At 40.1% G+C, this 13394-nt stretch overlaps 1 protein-coding gene across 12 annotated transcripts in view; it reads right to left on the bottom strand.

Annotated features, from left to right (window-relative positions):
• The window catches only part of FTCDNL1 (formiminotransferase cyclodeaminase N-terminal like), a 127256-nt gene that overhangs the window by 61945 nt on the left and 51917 nt on the right, over positions 1–13394 (bottom strand). For all 12 annotated transcript variants that reach the window (XM_061149056.1, XM_061149067.1, XM_061149066.1 and 9 more), the window contains 2 exons: positions 11500–11595; positions 9887–10039 (listed from right to left, as the gene is read on the bottom strand). In XM_061149056.1, the coding sequence (XP_061005039.1) occupies positions 9887–10039; positions 11500–11595 (249 nt within the window). The remainder of the gene's footprint in view (positions 1–9886; positions 10040–11499; positions 11596–13394) is intronic.

The raw sequence follows: 13394 nt of genomic DNA, 5'->3' as shown, positions 1-13394 counted from the left end.
CAGTCATTGCTGTGAGCAACTGGGGCTTGGTCTTGGCTGGAATGGGCCTCAGAATTGTCCATCTACAGGCTCAGGTACCCCACTGGCCGAGGGGTGCCCACGGAGTGTTTGTTAATTTACTTGGACTTCAGGCTGCTGCAGAGTCAAAGTGACAGAAAGGGAGCAGCTTTTGCAAGTATGACTGTGTGTGTCGGTAACTGCCAGTCATGGTAGAATAACCTAGTTTATCCCAGTCCTCTCATTTGGCTTTTTTCTTCTTCATGAGTAGCTCTGTTTTACAGTGGTAGATATAATCTTGTTGCATTTTTTAAGCCTGTAGCAATATGCATTTATGAACAACCTAGGAACTCTTCTTTGTAGCTAAAATATACTCAAGTTGCTAGAAATCAGTTTGGGTATTTTAAGTACTTTCCCAATGCATAATCCCTTTTTTTCCAGCTTTTTGTCTGATGGCAGTACCCTGTAAATCTCAAAGTAAATGCTATGTCCTAAAACTACGTCAACATATGCTTGTAAAGTTAACCATTATTTTTATGCTGTGGCAATCAGAGCAGTATTAATGGCAGAGAGAACAATATCAGAACTCAACATCCAAACTCACTAATCGCAATGAAAGCCAAGGCTGTTTCATGAGACAATCTCCATAGCAACTGGAGAATCAGAGTAGGCAATTCTTGAAGTGAAAAGTTGTTCCTGATTTGCCAGATCAGCCCATGTTTTGACAATCTGTAACAAGGTAATCGAAGGGTCTTAAGACTACCACACAAGTGTTGATGTCGTGTGAATCTGTCATGGCACATGTTCTCCAAGACATAAAAACACTTGAAACATCACCTAACAAGGCTGATAAATCTAATCAAATTCATTAATGGTCATATATTTTAAGGTAAATTAAAAAAAACCAATCATGTAAGAGCGAAATCCTTATTTACGTAACTTATTTAACTAGCATTTTATCTTTCCAATCTTCTAAATAATGTCAATTTGCAAAGCATTATATAAACATTATTTCATTTGATTAATGACATAAAACAAAAAGCAAGTTTCCATATGATTTACAATATTCATAGCTATGGTATAGACTTTCAAAGAAGAATGTTATGAAATCACAGGTTAGTTAAGCCCACTTTCACCAGCAAATCATTGAGGGGATTTGTCTGAGTACCTCCTGCTCTGACCCCGCCCCTCCATCTTAACTTAGTCCTTCTCAGGAAGGTTTGCGTCTGAGTGAGACACAAGGTCACATTTCAGAGACACTGTCTCTGGCCCATGAAACACTGAGAAAGGAACAAGTGGAAGACATACATGCGGCTCAATGGCCCACAGTAATCAGTCTACAAAAAAATAACTGAAGCCTAGAGATTGAGACTAAATACCTTTGATTAAGAGTTAGAAGTCAGAAAAAAGAATAATGTTCCTGTAAATGTATCTTTGGTTCCAATTAGGTGAATTCATTGCACTCTTGAAGGATCCAAGATAATCAAAATCACCAAGAGGAATCAGAGAAGTAGGGACTTCCAAGTAAAGATGAGAGTGTAGATCCATCCCTATGTTTACTTTCACTTCTTCCAAAAATCCCAGAAGAAATGATGTCAAAGAGATCTATTTGAAAAGCATTGATTCCCTCAAACAAACAGAAACGGAAGAGGAAGCGATGGCATTGGAACTTGGAGAACGGATATAGGACGAGCGGGAGACCCTGGACAGCAGAGAAGCAGCCTGACTTACAGCACAGGCACCTGGAAGTGGTCAGAACTGGTGACCTCACTCTGGGACAGAAGCTAAAGGCACAGCTCCAAACAGGGAGACTGGTGGGAAGTCTGTTTAAGCAGCAGTTAGATCCCACCCCCTCCACACGGATGGGCAACTGGCAGGAGACATAAGAGGTAAACACTATGTATGTCTGGACTAGGGGATACAGCTGAGGGCAGTGGGGATTCGTGAAAAGAGGGGAATGAAGGGAACATTTACATACTAACTGCTGAGACTCTTCTAGCCTCTTCTGCAACTCAGTTCCTAAATCATGGACAGCTGAATACTCCAGGCTGAAGACTGGTGGATTCTTCTTTAGGAAACCTGAAAAACCCAAGAAGAAAGACCCCAAAGATACCGAAATAGGAGTTCACCAAAGAAACAACCTGGCCACAAACCTACTTACATCCTCAGATTATCCATCAGTCTTTCAGTGTCCACTCTTGGAGGAAGCAGCCAACCAGTGATCATCCGACATCTGAGGAAGGTTTTAAAACAAAACGAGAAAGCAACCTGGGGGTGTAAGTGGGGGTAGGGAGGTAGGGAACAGACAACATGCTGGAAAGAAGAAACTGTCAAAAATGATACAATGTTACTATTCATGAGATGTGACCAGGATGTTATTTAGAAAAATGAACACTCAGAGAGTAAATAAAAGCACCTATAAATCAATATAGAAAAAATGAAAAACTTATTGAAGGCTTTTGATATAAAGTAGAGGACATTTGCAAGTAATTATTGTAAAAATTCAAAGTGATTTTAAAAAGAGAGAGAGAGAGAAAGTAAGTGCAAAGAACCAGTACAGAGCTCCAGTAACCAAATAATGGGGCTTCCAGAAAGAACTGAGAAAACAGAAGAAGTCATCAATGGAATAACTCAAGAGAACTTCCAGCAATGAGGGATGAGTTTCAAGGACTCAAAGGACCTGCCAGGCGTCCAGCATAATGGATGAAAACAGATGCATGCAAAGGCATGTCACAGAAATTCAAGAACGCTAGAAACAAAGTGAAGATCTTACAAGCTTCCAGAGAGAAGGGACAGATCATGTACAAAGATCAGGAATCATAATGGCTTCAGAAGTGTCAACAGCAACATGGAAATAAGAACTGATACAGTCTTCAAAATAAAGGAAAATCATTTCTAACATATAATTCTATACCTAGGCAAACTAAAAATGAAGGTAAAATAATGGGATTTTCAGACATGTAACTTCTCAAAAATTTATTCTCCTCCTCCCCCCCTTTTTTTACAAAGCCAGTAGAGGATACATTCACTAAAACAAGGGCATAAAATAAGGGGTGGGGGAGAGAAGATGTGGGATTCAGGAATCAGGGTATCCAAACTGCAGAAAGATGAAGGGAAAACCTAGTTAAATAGTAATAAGAAATGCTATGATGACAGTTATCCTCAGCAAATTTAGAGTAACTGGTTCTAATTGGATCAGGTCAAGGAGTTCTAGAAGACAGTTGTTTAAGAAGACAAAGTTTATAGAACAGTCAATACATGATGTGTTTTATCTGAATGCGTGGATAAATGTTATTATTGACAGAGTCTGTGGTTAAATCAGTGGTAAGTATATAAAAAACGTAAGTAAACAATCAAAAAGATAACAATCAATTCTAGCAAAAAGAAAAGGTTTAACAGAAATGGTAAAATAATGAAAGTCTAAATGTTTCATTGTGAATAATGTTTACATAGTTATAATAATGTGACCACTAAATACTGATCCAAAAAATGTAAGTGTGTGTGCATATGTGTGTCTGCACACACAATGGGGGTGACGGATGTGGTGAAAGGAAGCTAAATTCTCATCTTCTGCAGTAAGAAGTCAATAGACAATGCCTAAAATTGAAAAAAAAAAAGAAGTACCAAGATAGGATTTGAATCCTAAATAATTAAAGAATTGAAAGTACCTGGCTCAGGGGAGAAGGAAAAGAAGGGGGAAGTGCACAGTGAGGGGGAAAGGGAAGTTATGTAGGTCTTCAGAGTCTGGGGAACAGACTATGTATATTTGACTTTTAACCATGTTTATGCATCATTCTGGTTCCAAATAGGAAAAGGAGTACGTCAAGGCTGTATATTGTCACCCTACTTATTTAACTTCTATGCAGAGTACATCATGAGAAATGCTGGGCTGGAAGAAGCACAAGCTGGAATCAAGATTGCCGAGAGAAATATCAATAACCTCACATATGCAGGTGACACCACCCTTATGGCAGAAAGTGAAGAGGAACTAAAGAGCCTCTTGATGAAAGTGAAAGAGGAGTGTGAAAATGTTGGCTTAAAGCTCAACATTCAGAAAACTAAGATCATGGCATCTGGCCCCATCACCTCATGGGAAATAGATGGGGAAACAGTGGAAACAGTGTCAGACTTATACTTTTCTGGGTTCCAAAATCACTGCAGATGGTGACTGAAGCCATGAAATTAAAAGACATTTACTCCTTGGAAGGAAAGTTATGACCAACCTAGATAGCATATTAAAAAACAGAGACATTACTTTGCCAACAAAGGTCCGTCTGGTCAAGGCTATGGTTTTTCCAGTGGTCATGTACGGATGTGAGAGTTGGACTGTGAAGAAAGCTGAGTGCCGAAGAATTGATGCTTTTGAACTGTGGTGTTGGAGAAGACTCTTGAGAGTCCCTTGGACTTCAAGGAGATCCAACCAGTCCATCCTAAAGGAGATCAGTCCTGGGTGTTCATTGGAAGGACTGATGTTGAAGCTGAAACTCCAGTACGTTGGCCACCTCATGCGAAGAACTGACTCATTGGAAAAGACCCTGATGCTGGGAGGGATTGGGGGCAGAAGGAGAAGGGGACGACAGAGGATGAGATGGCTGGATGGCATCACCGACTCGATGGGCATGAGTTTGAGTAAACTCCAGGAGTTTCTGATGGACAGGGAGGCCTGGCGTGCTGCGATTCATGGGGTTGCAAAGAGTCAGACATGACTGAGCGACTGCAATGACTAACTGACTGATGCATCATTCTGATCGCAAGAAAAAGAAGCAAACGGAGGACAGGAAGGAAGAAGGAAGAGAGGGAAGGATGAAGTGGGGAAAAGGAAAACAGGGAGGAGGAGGAAAGTGTTAAGAGAAACAATATGGATAAAAATGAAATAGTCTAATAGATCAAATATGGCTTTTAGAGAAATGAAGCAAAGTTCTTTTTAAAATTACAAGCTTTAACTAAATATAGACTAGATCCCTGTGTCTCCTTTTTTACGTGGCAGCATCTGTAAATGAAAACACTTTCTTACCACTGCTTCACTCCCCAAGCCGCAGCCTCCTACAAGTCTCCCCACTCTCTCCCTTCTCTGTTATCTTAGGCTATCACCTTTCCAAACTGCTCTGCCTGCTTCTTCCCTGATCTCCACCATGCAGGCAAGTAATCTGTCTAAAGTTCAAAGCCAATCATAGACTTTCTTTCTTAAAACTCTTCAACAGTTCCACTGCCTTTAGGATAAGGTTTGAACTCATTAACCTGGTATATAAGACTTCAAGATTTCACCTCTGATCACCTTTGGAGCTTTATTTCTAAACATTCCCACCCCACCCCATCTCTGAGCCCCACGCAGGCACATGCAATCCTTTGTAGGTCCAGGCTGCTTCCACCTCTAGAACTGCTGCATTGCTGTGTCCTAGAGGTGGAAGTACTACATTTTGGACTCTTTTGTTGACTATGATGGCTACTCCATTTCTTCTAAGGGATTCCTGCCCACAGTAGCAGATAAAATGGTCATCTGAGTTAAATTCACCCTTTCCAGTCCATCTTAGTTCGCTGATTCCTAGAATGTTGATGTTCACTCTTGGCATCTCCTGTTTGACCACTTCCAATTTGCCTTGATTCAGGGACCTAACATTCCAGGTTCCTATGCAATATTGCTCTTTACAGCATCAAACCTTGCTTCTATCACCAGTCCCATCCACAACTGGGTGTTGTTTTTGCTTTGGCTGCATCCCTTCCTTCTTTCTGGAGTTATCTCTCTACTGATCTCCAGTAGCATCTTGGGCACCTACCGACCTGGGGACTTCATCTTTCAGTGTCCTATCTTTTTGCCTTTTCATACCGTTCATGGGGCTCTCAAGGCAAGAATACTGAAGTGGTTTGCCATTCCCTTCTCCAGTGGACCACATTCTGTCAGACCTCTCCACCATGACCCATTCGTCTTGGGTGGCCCCACACGGCAGGGCTTAGTTTCACTGAGTTAGAGAAGGCTATGGTCATGTGATCAGATTGGCTAGTTTTATGTGATTGTGGTTTCAGTCTGTCTGCCCTCTGATTCCCTCTCTCAGTGCCCACTGTCTTACTTGGGTTTCTCTTACCTTGGACCTGGGGTATCTCTTCACGGCTGCTCCGGGAACATTTAATGAAAAAGATGGGCTCAATAAAGGACAGAAATGGTAGCGACCTAAAGAAACAGGGGCTTCCCTGGCAGCTCAGCTGGTAAAGAATCCGCCTGCAAAGTGGGAGACCTGGGTTCAATCTGCGGGTTCGGAAGACCCCTTGGAGAAGGGAAAGGCCACCCACTCCAGTATTCCAGCCTAGAGAATTCCATGGACTGTATGTCGCAAAGAGTCGGACATGATTGAGTGACTTTAACTAACTAACAGAAGCAGAAGACATTAAGAAGAGGTGGCAAGAATACATAGAAGAACTGTACAAAAAAGATCTTCATGACTCAGATAATTACAATGGTGTGATCACTCACCTAGAGCCAGACATCCTGAAATGTGAAGTTAAGTGGGCCTTAGGAAGCATCACTACAAACAAAGTTAGTAGAGGTGATGGAATTCCAGTTGAGCTATTTCAAATCCTGAAAGATGATGCTGTGAAAGTACTGCTCAATATGCCAGCAAATTTGGAAAACTCAGCAGTGGCCACAGGACTGGAAAGAGTCAGTTTTCATTCCAATCCCAAAAAAAGGCAATGCCAAAGAATGCTCAAACTACCACACAATTGCACTCATCTCACACGCTAGTAAAGTAATGCTTAAAATTCTCCAAGCCAGGCTTCAGCAATAGGTGAACTGTGAACTTCCAGATGTTGAAGCTGGTTTCACAAAAGGCAGAGGAACCAGAGATCAAATTGTCAACATCCGCTGGATCATCAAAAAAGCAAGAGAATTCCAGAAAAACATCTATTTCTGCTTTATTGACTACGCCAAAGCTTTTGACTATGTGGATCACAAGAAACTGTGGAAAATTCTGAGATGGGAATACCGGACCACCTGACCTGCCTCTTGAGAAACCTGTATGCAGGTCAGGAAGCAACAGTTAGAACTGGACATGGAACAATAGACTGGTTCCAATTAGGACAAGGAGTATATCAAGGCTGTATATTGTTACCCTGCTTATTTAGCTTATATGCAGAGTACATCATGAGAAATGCTGGGCTGGAGGAAGCACAAGCTGGAATCAAGATTGCCGGGAGAAATATCAATAACCTCAGATATGCAGATGACACCACCCTTATGGCAGAAAGTGAAGAGGAACTAAAAAGCCTCCTGATGAAAGTGAAAGAGGAGAGTGAAAAAGTTGGCTTAAAGTTCAACATTCAGAAAACTAAGATCATGGCATCTGGTCCCATCACTTCATGGCAAATAGATGGGGAAACAGTGGAAACAACGGCTGACTTTATTTTTCTGGGCTCCAAAATCACTGCAGATGGTGACTGCAGCCATGAAATTAAAAGACGCTTGCTCCTTAGAAGGAAAAGTTATGACCAACCTAGACAGCATATTAAAAAGCAGAGACATTACTTTGTCAACAAAGGTCCGTCTAGTCAAGCCTATGGTTTTTCCAGTGGTCATGTATGGATGTGAGAGTAGGACTATAAAGAAAGCTGAGTGCTGAAGAATTGACGCTTTTGAGCTGTGGTGTTGGAGAAGACTCTTGAGAGTCCCTTGGACTGCAAGAAGATCCAACCAGTCCATCCTAAAGGAAAACAGTCCCGAATGTTCATTGGAAGGGCTGATGTTAAAGCTGAAACTCCAATACTTTGGCCACCTGATGAGAAGAGCTGACTCATTGGAAAAGACCCTGATGCTGGAAAAGATTGAGGGCAGGAGGAGAAGGGGACGAGAGAGGATGAGATGGTTGGATGGCATCACTGACTCAATGGACATGGGTTTGGGTGAACTCCGGGAGTTGGTGATGGACAGGGAGGCCTGGAGTCCTGTAGTCCATGGGGTTGCAAAGAGTTGGACATGACTGAGCGACTGAACTGAACTGAACTGAGAGGTGGGAGTTTTTAAACTAAAATTATATGCAAAATTATGTGTGTGTAGCTATGTATGTATACACAAATGCATATCGTAAAAAATTGCAAGTGACTCTGACATTATTTATAAGTTCCCTGAACATCAACTTTGGACCCTACTTTAAGAACCCCTTTCTTAAGGAATAAGCAAGCTTCCAACTGATATCAAAAAGTTCTGAAATCTATCATTCAGAAGTTTAGCACACAAAGCATACGTGAATCAGACATATTAACTGTATTCCACATCACTGGAATGTTCTCCATTACCCTTCTTCCCAAAGAAAGTTAGTTAAATTATTATTTTAATGTAGTTTCCCTGAGAAGCAGTTACCCTAGTAGAAAACATCCTGTCACTGTTCTGAGAATGCTGAGATCCTAGAATATGAACACTTCTTCCTCATGAGAATGCCTGAGCATGCTGTTACCCAAAAAATAAAAAAAACTTAAAAAAACTGGATGATCTTAGATGAACAGCTGTGTAGAAAGGAGACTGTAAAAATAAAAAGTGCATGTTAGAGCATCAAAATAGTAACCATGTACAGTATATGACTGTTTTTAATCAGCTGAAGATTGAAGCTATTACATTTCAAATTGAATGTTATAAATTAGTTCAAGAATGCAGCTGAGCTCACATTTAATTAGAAATGTCCATGTTTAAATCATGAGGTACAGTAGCTGCCAATGAAGTAAAAGGGCAACGGAAGGGAGAGGTACTCTTCCCAGACCCTCCTGTTGTCCACTGCCTCCTACACTGGCCGAGAATCTGGGGCGGACCAGTCCTGATGTGATGAAGAACTTCATGTACTAGCTAATTTGAGACTTAATACAACCGAACATAATTGTTTTGAAGACAATTAAAATCATTATTCTGGACTGAACAATTCTGAACTCTTCATTTTTGTGTGAAATGTATCTTCCCCCATGCTGAATTTTAACTCTTTCTTAGAGGAAAAGTAAACCAAATTTTGGGCCAAGATTTCCCCGGAGAAATAATCCACAGATTGTCAGATCATGTTAAAAATGCAGCACAAGCAGTGAGGTACACCTTTGGAAACAAGCCTCCTCTCCTATTTCTAGGACTTGATGTAGCTCAGCTAGAGTCCAAATCTACATCGCAAATGTTACACACCTCCCTGTTACCTAAAAATGAGGCAATACCGCAGAGGATTTCTGAGGTCATAGAGAGAAGTCTGCAATCATCCTACAGCGGACTTTCCCCCAAAGCTTATGGGCCTCTGAATCTCATAATTAACCAGTGAGACAGTCCAGGCAAAAGGTCTTTCTTTTCTCCCAATTTGCTTAATTCAAAAACACCTCAAGTGACATAGCTCAAATTTTCCAAATTAAACTTACCCCTGGGGCTGAAATCAAGCATGTGACAGTTCAGTTCTAAAGAAAATCTTAAAGAGAGTTGTGCACAAGAAAAAAAGAGAAGAAAAAAAAAAATCAGAGGAAAAAGGGGTAGGAGTTAACATTTAAGTGGGTTTTCAACCTCATCATTACCCCTGCTCAAGAAAATAGAACACAGATGGGCGAAACACACCATCGTTCTGCCCTGAAGAGTCTAAGGAACTCATTAGAAACTAGTGTTGTTTCCTCATGGTCTATCGTGGATTTGTAAGGGGACACAATGATTGACTGGCTGCATCCCACAGCATTGAGAGTCCCACACCGTCGTGGGCTGGAAAGTAGAAGGATGAGTCACAAAGACACCGTGTGCCACTGCAAGCCCTGAAAGCTTATTGCTGACACAATTCTTCAAGGTCGATTTTTCCCAGGGAACTGAGGAGTGATTATATTGTCACAAGCTGTTCTGATTTGTAAAAATGGTTTCCATTAAGTAATAACACACTTCCCCCAAACTTTCTCTTACTTCTGGCCACAGCGCCACACTCTTCCACTCCGACACCAGAGAGAGGGTAAATGGGAATCAGGTCCACTGCTCCCAGGCAAGGATGGATCCCCTCCTGAACCTCCATATCGATAGACTGGAAGGCTTCCAAGCAGGCAGCCAGAACGGAATTGCCTTAAAAATGTAAAATTTAAAAAAAATAAAATAAAAGCATTAAACTCTCAATTGCATCTAAAGAAGCAGCTATAATTATTATTGTCCTACCAGTTTGTTTTCCTTTCGTAAAATGTATAGAAGATTGTTTTTTCATCCAAAATAAAGAAAAATGTAAGATCCAACATTTCCCCTCTCCCCACCTCCCAAGTGTCATAAAGTTCCCCATATCTTCTAATTCTTTACTTTCCAAAGTGGAAGAAGTAAGCAAAGTTTATTGGTCTTAAAAAAACTTTATATCTTTTTTTTTTTACAATTGGTTACTTTCAATGTTTTCGACTTTATCAAATTAATCTGATAAAATTCTTTGTTATTTTCAGAATATTTTATGAGTTTATATTAAGACAGATAAACATAGCGTAGCATCACCAATTCAATGAACATGAACTTGGGCAAACTCCGGGAGATAGTGAGAGACAGTCAGGCGTGGTGTGCTACAGTTCATGCAAAGAGTCGGACATGACTTAGTGACTGAACAACAAAGACAAAAATATGTTTTTAAAAGTATACCATAGGTATTTTAGTTTTGCTCTTATAACTAGATTTTCATTAAATTTTGTATGTATGTTAAGTCGCTTCAATCTTGTCCAACTCTTTGCAACGCCATGGGCTGTAGCCTGCCAGACTCCTCTGTCCATGGAATTATCCTGGCATGAATGTTGGAGTGGGTTGCCATTTCCTTCTCCAGGTTCATTAATTATTCTATCTAAATACATATAGACACCTCAGAGTGTTATTACTCTTGAGTTTTCATTAGCAGTGCAGTATGACCATTTTGGTCCTGTATTTGCTGAGAATCATCCATCAGCTCTTTGCTTTCCAAACAAACATACCTTTTGAGAAAAAACAATCTGCTAAGTCGAAACCAAGTTTATCTGAAAATAATTTAAATTCTTTACCAAGCAATGCTAGGGATAATACAGATTTTTGTTTAATCAAGTATGATCCTTCAAATTCAAGCTGTCCCACTAAACCTTACAACAGGACACATGAAACCCATTTCATTTCACCCAATGGACCATCTCAAGATTTCAGGCTCCTGACGCAAAACACAACTGCTTAGCATGTTTCATTTCAAGTCAACTTATCAGTGAAATCAAATTCAACACTATGACTTCACAGGTTAAAACCTGAAGATATTTTTCTTAACCACAAAAACATATGTGATCATCTTCAGGGAAAGAATGTTATTAAATACTGGACCTCAAGATTCATTTTAATGAAGAGGAAGCAGGAAATGAATATCTCAAAGATGTACCCGTTCAGAAAAACGAAGAAATGCAGTTTTGAGGTAGATTTCTTATGCATGGAGAAGAGTATTCAGATTAACACAGGAAATCAATGATTAAGGAGCATTTGGGTCTACTGGAAGCCGACCCTTAACCAAAAGACATATATAGAAAAAGAAACTGAAATCTTACCTATCTCCTCAATAGAAGCTGCTATTGTAATAACTGATCTATTATACTCCGGATCAGAAAATATATTGAGCACTGATACTTCAGGATGTCTCTGTCCTATATAAAAAAACAACACATAAATGCAAGAATTTTTTTCTCTGGTGAAACCTTAATACTTTATTTTTCTTGATACAACAAAATTTAGCTTAACAGAAAGATTTGGGGGAAGGGGTGACCTCTGAAGTGACACTGACTAGTCAAGAAATTATCATAGACAGTAATGTCCACTTCCTACACTGTCTTCCTTTACAATCGGATGGCTCAGCTCAGATACCAGGCTTTGGTGTCTATGAGAGACCTTCTCTTGCACTTGCTTCTGAATTTGTCAAAGTTCTCTTAACTCAGTCCAAGATGATAGCCTCTTCTGTTAGCAAATCGTATCACACTAAATTCTGTTTCCTTTCAATCTCATCTTCTATGCCTTGGCAATTTTTCCTTCCAAACACAGAGATTAAACTGGATCAAAAAATAACATCTGGAAAAACTAGGATAGGCCAATTAGTGCCTAGAGCAGAGGTTCCTGGGATACATGCACCTGCCTGTTAGAAGCTGTTCTGACTCCAGCGTCTCCTTTTCAAAGGCCACCAACAGCCTTCAGATGTTAACGACTTCCAGCCTTCAGCCACGTGTGACTCACTGAAACCTGTAACCTGGAGGAGAAAGCTGCCATACCCATGTATGGTGGCCACCCATAACCCCGTGGTTATTTTTGAAGTTTACAAGCCTTGCTCAAGCTCCTTAAAAGTTCCTCGTATGCCTACAAAAGCAAATTCAAAGTGAAGGACAAAAGTTTTCAGGCGGTAATTAAGCCTTTCACTATGCCATTATACCTTTGTCGCCCTGTCCCCTGGCAGCTTAACAATTAATCTTTTCAAGGAGAGGGAAAATAAGTTACATACGGAACTACAGAGCTTACAGCAGCCCTACGCTATTAATTTTAATAATGTGAAAAGATAAACTTATGTCACTCACTCATAGCCAAATGAGCATCTACAGAGACCTACCCTGGTGTAGGTCTAAAATTTATAACTCAGCTTTCTTTACATAAGACCTTTCAGACCATTTAAATGTTTTCACATTGCTTAATTGGAAAAAATATAGGTGATATAGTTTGATTCCACTCACTTAAAAATAAATGCCTTTAAAGTATCCGTAAAACAGCAGGTCATTTTCTTAACTAGTGCTACCTTCCCTGAATTTTTAAAACTATGAAAAACAGAGCAGGAACGAGATCATACAACCTCCTTTTTATGTATTTTTTTCAACATACTTTAGCTTTTAGAAGAAAAGAGATAATTTTATTTTTTTCATCTGAAATCTTCTTCTGAAAAGCTTTTATTCTCAGTTTCATATGATTCAATTGATTCAAATGCTGAAAGAATGAAACACTCTCTCCTGCAATTTCTTAAGCATGCATATAGAAAAAAAAATTACTTCTGGCAGGAGGAGCTGTCAGTATGAATCTCAGCAGAAGTAAATTGTTTGGTATTTGTAATGGAGTATAATAGCTATAATTCCATTTGAGCTACTGCCACTAATAAGCTGATAAAAACTGTGAGTTGAGACCCAGGCGTCCATCAGCGTGTGACTTCCACAAATGTCTCTGCCCAGTCATTCAATCACAGAATGTGTCTCTGTACATTCACCCAATCCCATTAGATGTACTATCTGACAATGTGGGGCCCAAGCTGGCTCTTCCCACAAAGAGAATGGAAAAGCACAGCTGCATGCTGACTCCAGAGGAGTTTTCCTATCAGCAATTATCAGGAATTTTCACAGACATTCCTAGCCCCCCAAAGTTGCTAGATGGTAACTTAAAGGTGCTCAGTGTTAGAAACACTAGGAAAAGCACCTCT

The sequence above is a fragment of the Dama dama genome, chromosome 8 (assembly GCF_033118175.1).
Source record: "Dama dama isolate Ldn47 chromosome 8, ASM3311817v1, whole genome shotgun sequence".
Lineage (NCBI taxonomy): Eukaryota > Metazoa > Chordata > Mammalia > Artiodactyla > Cervidae > Dama > Dama dama.
This window is presented reverse-complemented; position numbering and strand designations above follow the sequence as displayed.